General features: G+C 43.1%; 1 protein-coding gene across 1 annotated transcript in view; it reads left to right on the top strand.

Moving 5' to 3' along the window:
• Positions 1-1,129: 1,129 nt before the first annotated feature.
• Positions 1,130-10,765, top strand: part of DENND5B (DENN domain containing 5B) — a 69,792-nt gene continuing 60,156 nt past the window's right edge. The window contains exons 1-3 of the mRNA XM_035889059.1: positions 1,130-1,139; positions 1,573-1,638; positions 8,428-8,537. Coding sequence (XP_035744952.1) covers positions 1,130-1,139; positions 1,573-1,638; positions 8,428-8,537 — 186 coding nt within the window. The remainder of the gene's footprint in view (positions 1,140-1,572; positions 1,639-8,427; positions 8,538-10,765) is intronic.

Here is a 10,765-nt window from a genome sequence, read left to right as displayed (position 1 = left end):
AACCAGAAGCTGTCCTGGCACATCAGGCATTGCATCCCTTCACGAGCTGTTACGTCTTTCCTTTTCGTTCTTCCTATTGCAGAGGTGGTGGCTAAGCCCGTGGAAGCTCGGTGCCGAATTCCCTTTGAATGATAATGTTGTAAAGGGCTTTTGGGGAGAGCTGTGAGGGCAGCCTGGCAGAGAGGCTTGTAAAGGCACTGTGGGTATGGGGGGCAGGCGCCAGCTTTGGCTCATTGCTGCTAACCGGGAGAGTTTGGAGTCCTGATTGTGGCAGGGCTTGTGCTCTTCTGGACCAAGATACTGAACATATGCTCTGACAACGTGTTCCCAGAAAACCAGCAGGCAATTATTTGGTATGTTTCCTTTAATTTAAATATTTGTGCAACTTTTTTGTTCAAACAGTTCGAAAGCAGAATGAAATAGTTTAGGACACCTGGAGTAGAAAAACATTGTCCTGAATATGGGTTGAAAACATTGACTTGAATATGGGTTATCTACAGGTGCCTCCTAAAGAAACGAGAAAATTATCCTAAAATACAAATTCAAATCTAAAAATCTGTATTGAAAGAGCTCCTGTGCCCATTGCCGAGGGCTGCCTTCCCAGAAAATACAGCCTTGACAGGATTATCTGGGTCCTCTGAACTGGTGTCTGGATTAACAGCTCAAGTAGGAGGTCATGGTGGAAATACTCTGAATTTACACCTAGAAACTGAATGACCAGAGAGGTCAATGGTATTGCAGCTTCAATGTGCACTCTGGGTTTATAAAAATAGATTTAACTTGAGGAGGATTGCATAATGCCTTTGTGTAGCATACAAAAGGGACTTTTTTGATGAAGGAATGGTGTTTGTGAAAGCATTTTTGTTTTTCTGGACGAGATGAGCAAACCAGTTGGAAGAAACCCCAGTTAGACGTGTCAGCAGGATGCTCTTCCATTACCAGTGCCTACTGGGGTAGCTGTTACTGGAGGAGATTAAAATTGTTCATCCAAGTTATAAACATATCTTATTTATTCAAATCTTTGTCTAACAACACCCTATTATGAGACAAGAAACGATGAACAGAATTATTGGGTAACTTCAGAAAGTCCTGAAAATGGTATGCAGCACAGCACTGAAGGTGTAACAACATGGCCAACGGTATTACAGTAAAGAAAACCCCTCGGGTTTAGTTCAACACCAGTTACAGAACTGGTGTTTTTTCCCCCTGAACTTCACAAGCTCTGGAAGGGCTCCATGCATGAACTAAGCTGTCCTTCGTAATAGGGAAGCTGTACAGCAGCATGCTGTTTGAAGTACTGAGAATTTAATCTTGTTACTAATTTTGACAAGTATTTCTGCGATGTCTGTCAATGCGTTCAACACCTTTGTAGTAATACAGTCATGGTGAGTTTCATTTATCACAGGGATTTACCCTTTGGCTGTAGTGCGGGGGAGAGAGGTTGCAAGGGGGAGTGTTTAATGTCTGCTTCACATTTTTCCCTTCTCCAGTATATTTGTATATATTTTCATTTTGTTCATGCTTGCTTTTTTTTTTTTTTTTTTTTTTTTTTATTTCTGTTATGTTGTGTAGTCTTGTACAAATGGCTAGAAGCAGATCTCCATGGCAAGAGCTCAGATACTGCAGACAAAACCTCAGGTAAAGAGGCATTAAGGACAAAACAATCACCAGGCCCTCTCTCTCTTTCTCTTTATTTTCTGTCTTCCAACTCCCCTTGAATCGAATTGAGGGCCAGAGTTTAAAAACAAAACCAAAAGTCCTCACCTTTTTCATTCTTTTACCTAATTTAAATCAATATCTGATAAATTTTAGTCTTTCTCTTGAAGCTCTCTTGGCAGATGTGCTTCCCCTCTCCAACGAAATGCCACCAGTAATGTCAGGTATATGGGCGAATATAGAAATTACTAGATCTTAGTGCGCTTGGTAAAGACTGAACAATATCTTGCATAAGGCCGTATTAGAGGGTACTTATCAAGAAATCCAACTGGGCTTAGTTGTGTAAATTTGTGGACAAAGGGTACAGGAAGGTCCAGCTCCACCAATTTCTGCTACAGAGACCCAAAGGTTCCTGACACCCCAAGGAAGCATGTTTTGCAGTCTAGATCTAAGTAGCAATATTCATGAGGTCCACACAGACACACAAAAAAAGCCAAATCATGTATATGTGTTGGTAGGGTACACAACCCACTATGGCTTCCTGCTTAAATACGATCCATCAGTTCCTTTGCACGTTGACATGCAAGAGGTAGGTTAGACCCTGCTCACGCCTCCTGCCCCCCCAAAATCTACCACTATTTTACAGACAACTCAGATTTTAAAATTTGGGAATGACAGCTGGTTTGTCTGCATTGTTCCAGTCCCCCCTTTCATATCACTTCCCTCCTCTGCTGTAAGATGATGAGAATACGTGGTCAAAAATAATGCCTTTGAGTTAATGTCCTTGAACACTGCCTAGCCTACCGCTGCCCCTTTGGCGTCACGGTGGGGCACAGGAGAAAAGCAGCAGAGCACCATTTCTGCATTACTTAAACTCACTGTCTCGTGAGCCTGGCAATTAACAGCTTGGTTGCTCCCCAGCCAAGCACTATTATTCCTGTCCCCCTGTTCTTTTCTTGCTCACACGTTGTACGTTACTTGCTTCTCTTGCAGGGTCATCCAGTTATCCAACGCTTAACAAAGTTCTGTCTGCAGGGAAAGAACATAGCTGGAAGTGCTGAACGCTTTGAATTAGAAATGGCTATCAAAGAGGTTGTCACCGTGAGGTGCAGCACTGTCATTGCCGTGCTCCCAGTGTGTTCCTCTAAAGGAATAAAAGATATTTTTATTTCTGTGGTCACAAGGATTCCTGTCTACGTTCCAGAGCTGGGAAAGGAGCGACAGATAGCTTGCATTCCCTGGACCAGAGGGTGTGGGTGGAGGATGCCTCTGCCTATTTAGTATGTATTTTTGTATGCCTCTGTAGCCATGATAATTAAAACAGATCTACTTAAACCTTAAGATAGCTAAATTTTAAAATATAATCTCTCATATGAAAGCCATCATGACTGACAACCTCACAACCAGAGCTGCGTTTCCCCAGTAATTTTATCCTTCATCCAAAACACAGAAGATGCTTATTTTCCAATTTGGAGAAATCTTTTCATTTTGAAATGAAATTAATGTGGTTTTTCTTGATCTAACGCCCATTCCTTCACCATTTGCTTTTAATTTGAAACTAAAGGCCCCTTTAAAAGTGAGTGCATTTAAGGGAAAGTGCAAGTTATTTATAAGCACCATTACATAGGACGTAGTATCCAACTGAAAGGGAAGTTGAATCTGACACATTTGACACAATTTTGAAAAATACTTGAATGATTTTTTTTTTTTTTAATTATCCTGAAAGCAAAAGGAGTCCATTCAAAACCAAACTTTTCATTTGCCCCTGAGAGGCAGCTTACCCTATGAGATGTGCTGGTTGCATGAATGGGTACCGCGCATCAAATACCATGTTTCTGTCTGCATTCACAGTACTGTTATGTGGCCATTAATATTTTAGAATATGGATTCAATTAGCATTTGATACTTGCTTCATTTTTAATGTGCTTTGCTAATCCTGTTTGGGATGTTAGCAAGCAAACACTTAGAAGCACATAGTAGATTTAAGGAAAATTCACTGTTTGCCTGGAATAACAGCTGAATAAATTTTATTTGCCACATGTGACTCAGCAGTTCAGACCAAGTTCAGTTACCAAGGCTGAGAGTTGGTAATGTCAGGCACCCTTCAATCCAGATCCCTTCCCTCATGTTTGCCAAGAAGGTTTTGCTTCCTGTGGTTCTCTTCCAGCTGCCTGTCAGTGTGGAGCTGGCTGTCACAGTCCACGTCTCTCATCTCGTTTCGGTGAGAGTCGAGGTGTTTTCTGCTGGTTTGGCCAAATGATGACATTTCGCCCTGACATGCGAGCTGCTTTCTGTCGTATCCTTGTACTGTTTCTTTCCTAAATTATGTATCTCCTTTAAAAGCTTACCCTGCCTGGCTTGCCAGGGACAGCTTTGTATGGAGCATGTGGTGGTGTGTCCCTTGATTGACGCACTCCAGCGTGGTTTCTTGGCTCTTCTCTTTTGTCTAGTGATCGCTGATTGAGCAAATTGTATTGGGGGAGAGGGTGTGTTTTACCTTTAATGTATTGTTTTTTAAAACCACCATAGTAGTAGAATGCAAACCCTGCAGAGACTCTGCAAAGGTAAGTTATTTGTGCCATTCATTTTCCTGGACAAAATTAATCTATGTTGTCTGCCTACTAGAACATTGTTGCTGCTGGTTTTGGAAAGCTGGATTTCTTAAAGCAATGCTTGTGCTTCATTAACAAAACTTTTTAGACATCTCTGATGTCTAAGTGACTGTACAAGTATTTGCAGCAGCATACAAATTATTGGTCATTTCCAAAAGTTGATCGAAATCCTATTTTTTTCATTATTGCAGTGGTTTATTGGCAAATATGCCGTGTTATTCTCCACTGGTTCCAGATGCTGCCGGAGTATTGCTTGTCAAGATACCGGGGGGGAGGGGTGTTGTGTGTGTCTATAGGGAAAATGAGGCAAAAGAATGTTCAATAACAAGAAAAGCAAAAGACCAAGGCTTTCCCTGCTCTTATATCCCTGGTGATGTAATTTTTGGTCTAACCTGGAAATAAGTACGGCTTTGTCTGGTTGGGGTTAGCAATTGAGCCACCAAACTGAGAGAGGAGGATATTTCACTGTGGAGATGCTTCCCAGGATTACTGCCTCAGTCCCTTTGAGGAGCCTGACATGTGCCCAGCATCTGCCAGTGCCGCCCTAACACCGCAGGACAGGTTAAAGGCAAGACAGCGCCCGGCACCATGCGGCAGCTGCCCTCTCTCCTCTATCACGAGCTTAGGCTGTGCTACAAGAAACAAATCAGTAAAGCTACTGGGTACGTAGCGCTCTGCTCCTGGGCACACGCAGAGGTTATTTAGGTGAAAGCCGGGCTGTTTGCTGTCCCGTTCAGCGCACAGAGCCACGTCCTTTGAGATGCCACGTGCCAAGGGCGTGCTCTGCAAGCGGGGCTCACCCGAGCACGTCCAGAGTGCAGGGCAAAGCCTGCCCCAATTTCTTTGGTGCCTGTAAGTGAGCACAAGTGTTAGAACCAGTAAATGACATGATTAATGTGCGTTGCTGCTAGACTCCCATTTACGGTTATGTGCTAATACCAAGTGATTAATTAATGTAGTTGTTGACTGTCATCACTGTGGGCTATTTTTCAAGCAAAAGGTGTTTTTAAAACACCCGTACAATGCAGATTGGAAAAGTGGCCCACAAAGAACCTGTGAAGGGCTCCACTGGTGCGTGAACTGCAGAGGTGATGAGTGCCTCTGATGCACACAAATTACCAAACTGGCATCAGTCAGGTTACAGTAATATTTTTTGGTCATGAAAAAGGAAACCTTTAAAGAAATGGCTTTCTGTAGGTGGTGGAGAACTTAATGAAGTCCTCCAGATGCTCTTCGAACTTTTAGTAGAAGCAACCAAACAAATTTAGCATCAAATATCTGCCTTTCTGCTAATTCACACTTGTAAGGTAAACTATGTCAGATGTGAAGACTGAAGATCTAATTAGGAAATAACCTCATGCATATTTATTTGATTATGCAAGTACATTAATTACTGTTGGATACTAAGAATTAAAAATGTTGCCAAGTATGTTTAAGTGCAAACCTGGAGAGAGACTTTTTACTGGCTTTGCTTGTTGGGATTTTTATTTTGTGAAACTTTGGGAATCAGTGCATGACATTATATCTTTTTCTCTAATGTCTCTTCAAAGAACTTCTGGGCCAAAATAAGAGGTTATTCGACTGCCATGTTCTGTAATAGAGTAATGGTCTCTGGTTTTGTGCGCTTCAGTCTGAGCTTTGTAACCAAGCATGGAAAGGATCTCCCTAGTGCTTGTGCTCTGGACTGTTGTAGCAGCTAGTGGCAAGTCTGGTCCAACTTGGCAGGTGTGATGAGCTAATCAGCTAAACCCCAACCTGTCTTTTAATTTGATCCAGTTTAGCCAATACCTTCAGTTTTCTTTTTTTCTGTGATGCATACAGTTCTGCTGGATTTCTGGTTTGCCTTGGGCAATTCCAGAAGCAGGCTGGATTCCCCTGCCAGAGCTCCTCACATCTTACCATTTGCATTTTTTCCTGCCCCAGGAAATATGGCTGCAGCATTGTATCATCTTGGGCCTTCTCTCCTCTCAAGTACAAAATATCCTTGTAGAAGCTTATTCGCTTTTCTCCCCCACGGTTATCCACCAGAATCAATGAGACAGACATAATAGTAGAAAATACAATGCTGCAACGTGTCTAAATAATGTGTTAAAAATGAGCCATTGTATAAAAATGCCCATGCCCTTAAAAATCTCAGAGATCTCTTGGGAAGGAAAAGATTTTTTTAAACCCATTCTCTGAATGCATTCGGAGTGCTGTTGGAAGAGCTGGTTAGCTCTCCTCCGCCTGCCTCCCCAGGTTACTCGGTGCAGCGGCTCTTAGGAGGGGGCGAGGGGCAAGTCCCAGCACAGCCTACGCGCATCTTCCCGGAGGGTAGCTCCGGCATAAGCCTCCGCTTCCCTTTCCCGACCAAGTGGATGGCTGGCGTTGGTGTAGGAAATGCCCGACCTTTGCCTCCTCTTCCTCCACCTGCCTCTGCTGTGGAGGTGCCGCTGCGATGGCCCTGGCGCTGCAGCCCCTCAGAGATAGCACGGCTTCTTCCCTCTGCTTTGAAGATGTGTTTAAGGGTTTCATAAAGCAAATGGTGTCCAACCATCCTAAGACTTCACCTGGAAAACTTTTACCTTGTGACTTGCAATGGTGTTTTTCAGAGAATCGTTTGGGTTGGAAAAGACCTTTAAGATCATCCAGTCCAACCATTAACCTAACCCTGCCATCCTACCACTAAACCATGGCCCTAAGCATGTTCTTTTGCGTTCCCCTCCATTATCTGCAGACCCTAAGCTCTGCCAGCCAAAGGCTGAGAAGCGGTACCTTCACGTATCCATTTGTACAGAAATTTCCTTGGATTAATTCACTCTGAGCCAGATGATTGTGTAGCCTGTGCTCCACAAGGAGCGAAGGGCAGGTGCCAGATGGCCATGGCCTCAGAGACCTTCAGGTAACTGCTGAACTCTGAGCTTTGCAACATCGCCCAGAGGCTGCTAGCTGCATGAAGGTTGAATTTGTCACATGTAACTCAGCAAGCGCAAATTATCCTCCCGCAGTCCATGTCGCCCTCAGAGAGGGGTTAGTGAGGTTAGTGCCTTGTAGTTTTAACTTTTCTGCAGGAGCAGTGGATTGCCTTTAGAGCTTGCTAAATGATTGAATATTTTTTCATCAAAAATAACCTCTCATTAAAAACATTAATAAAATATTGATTCTGTCTCTAAGTATAAAGAGAAATAAATTTTTTTTAAAGACAAGAAAACAAATTCTATTTCAGTAACATATTTTTAGAAGTATCTAGGTAACACAAGGAAGTCCTCAAAGGTGCCTATGAGTGCAAAGTAAGATTTGGTGAGAACATTTAACGTTGTAAAGTTAAGGCTTTCATCCCATTCTCTCCTCTCAAGTGAGAAAGGAACTGAACAGGAAAGCCCCACCTGTAGTCTTTAAAGCAAGAAGCCAGAAATTAGTAACCTGATATCTGAGAAAAGTGTAATAAATGGTAGCATAATGAATGGTTTTTAAGAATTTATTTTGATTACTGTGTTGCATATTGTAGACTATCCCATGATGGAAACTCCATTAGCAGTATTACCATGAAATACACTATTTGTATGCTGATAACTGGATGCATTGCTGTTTGAAGTCTAATTTCAGTCTTCCTCCTTGCACGTGCTGGATTCTTTGTGTGGAAAAAGTCTGCCCTTAAGATTTGATGTAGAAAAAAACCAGTTTAATTTCACACAGGACTTGTGATATAAAAAAGTTCTATAATGAATCCTTGAATAAGTTACAATAGCTGAGATGTGGTCATACTTTTTATTGACCGTAAGACAGTTTCTAGCAACCTTGAGGGGAAGTGCTCTTTCAGCATCTAAGTAAAGCAATCTCTAGCTAGTCAAGCTATAGGGGAAGATGGAGAATTCAGCTGTTTGCAGGGCCTTTCTCCATAAAAATCCAGCAATAATTTTTCTCTTAATGATACATTTCAATAGGTGGATACTGAGCTGGAAGCTATGTTGCAACAGTAGTAAGATTTTGTGGGAAGGAGGGCAAGATCAGACTGAATGTGTATCTTTTCTGTGCCTCTTGTAAAACTAATATGTCTGTTGGGAGTGAAAATGCCCTTCAGATTTCAGAAAAAAAACCCAAAGTGAAAGTAAGCTGCCTAGGTCAGCTCTCTCTGAAGCCTCACTGCTGTGACAAGTCATTAATTCTTCATTTGTTGCAGGAGAGAATTTCGACCAGAGTCCGTTAAGAAGAACCTTCAAGTCCAAAGTTTTGGCCCATTATCCTCAGAACATCGAGTGGAACCCCTTCGACCAGGATGCTGTCAACATGGTAGGCAGAGAAACTCTCTTCTCAAGCTATTTTCTGACAACTTCAATTCTCAAGTGGTTCCTGGGTTGTTTACAACCATCCCTTGGGCTGTGATGTGATGAACAAAGTGCTTCTGCTGGGACTAGGTGCATCCACTGGGCATGCTGGTTGAAAAGCTGTAGAGGAAGAGGTAGGGGTGTGGTGAAAATGCAGAATGTTTTCAGACACGACAAACATAAAATGCTGCATTTCTCTCGTTAGTTCTAGGTGAGTCTACTGTGTGATGAAAGAAGGCTCAGTGACTGGCTGAGGAAAGTGGCTGGAAAGCTGCCTGGTGGAAAAGACCTGGGGGTACTGGTTGACAACGGGCTGAATATGAGCCAACAGTGTGCCCAGGTGGCCAAGAGGGCCAACAGCATCCTGGCTTGTATCGGGAATAGTGTGGCCAGCAGGAGTAGGGAAGTGATCGTGCCCCTGTACTTGGTGCTGGTGACGCTGCACCTCAAATACTGTGTTCAGTTTTGGGCCCCTCACTACAAGAAAGATGTTGCATTGCTGGAACATGTCCAGAGGAGAACAACGAAGCTGGTGAGGGGTCTGGAGCACAAGTCTCATGAGGAGTGGCTGAAGGAACTGGGGGTGTTTAATCTGGAGAAGAGGAGGCTGAGGGGAGACCTTCTCGCCCTCTACAGCTACCCGACAGGAGGCTGTAGCGAGGTGGGGGTTGGCCTCTTCTCCCTGGTAACGAACGAAAGGACAAGGGGGAATGGTTTGAAGTTGCGCCAGGACAGATTTAGGCTAGACATTAGGAAAGATTTCTTCACCGAAAGGGTTGTCAGGCTCTGGAACGGGCTGCCCAGGGAAGTGGTCGAGTCCCCATCCCTGGAGGTATTTAGAAGATGGGTAGGTGAGGTGCTTAGGGCCATGGTTTAGTGGTGGGATGGCAGTGTTAGGTTAACGGTTGGACTTGATCATCTTAAAGGTCTTTTCCAACCTAGACAATTCTATGATTATATGAGGAGGGGTGTAGTCACCCAGGTTACATATCCGCAGGTGGGAAGGAGGCAAACTAAGGAATTTTTAAGATACTAATATCCATGTGAAATTTTTGAGTACAAAAAAAGCCTTGATGCAGCATATAGCAAGGGTTTTTTACGGAGAAGCTGGAACTTACCTAAACCGTGGCTTTTGTTCAGTGGTCATTTTTAATGGTACCTCTGCGCCGATGCATCTTCTGTACATCTCTTTCCTCTCAGCTAAACTTGGTGAGAGTTTGTGTGGCTAAATTCCATGAACAGGGGAGGGAGGAGAAAACAGTTGGGAACAGTGATAACTAAAACACTGATGATCCACTGGAAGCTTTCCCAAAAGGCTGACATTCAAAGGATGTTTCCAAAATCACCAAAGCACTTGTTAAGAACATGTCCTGACAAAGACAATAGATTATTGGCATTCGAGCTTCCCAGTGCAGAAAATGCTATTTGTTTTATAACTTAAAAGTAAACGCTTGTTATAATAATAACATTAAAGCAGTATTACCAATTCCAGCTGTTTTCAAAACTGTGTATTTGGTCTAACTCAAAATTGGAAAATTAGGGAACCCCTTTCCCCCAGTCTAGTTTAGATATGATTCACCTTTGAGGAGGGTAGGACTACATACTAGCTACTTCAAAGCATAACTAACCTCAGTGTATAGTGTAGGTATGAAGTCAGGAGAATCTCCTGGTCCTCACTCTGATGAGAAACAGGGAACACATAAAAACCACAATAAAAAGGCTTTTGTAAATGCAGCTGAATTACGTTTAGTTCACATTCGAAACTTCTCTGCAGTCGTGAAGGTGTAGAAATCATAGAATCATAGAATGTTTTGGGTTGGAAGGGACCCCAAAGTTCATCTCACTTTCTGCCGAATTTTATTTTTTAGTATCGTGCTAAATATTTAACATGAAAACCCAGGAGCTGGAAGCAGCGGTAATGCTGAGAGCTGATACTGTGGCACTGCACATGCATAGAGAGGCAGAGATGAGCCTACGACCAATAGCGGTCACTTTGCCCACTGGCAGCTGGGGATTTCTGTCCTCTGCTTCCAAATGGGCATTGATGGAGATGGCGCGATGTTTGGGCAGGTCTCCACATCACTTTGCGTATACAGAAGGCATGAAGGACTCAGAAGGATCCTTCGTCAGCACAGATAAGGTGGTAATAGCTCGACTACCAGGGCTACTTATGCCTTTTAGTTCTGCCTTCCA

Source organism: Egretta garzetta, unplaced genomic scaffold (genome assembly GCF_000687185.1).
Source record: "Egretta garzetta isolate BGI_Z169 unplaced genomic scaffold, ASM68718v1 scaffold352, whole genome shotgun sequence".
NCBI classification, from domain to species: Eukaryota; Metazoa; Chordata; class Aves; order Pelecaniformes; family Ardeidae; genus Egretta; species Egretta garzetta.
This window is presented reverse-complemented; position numbering and strand designations above follow the sequence as displayed.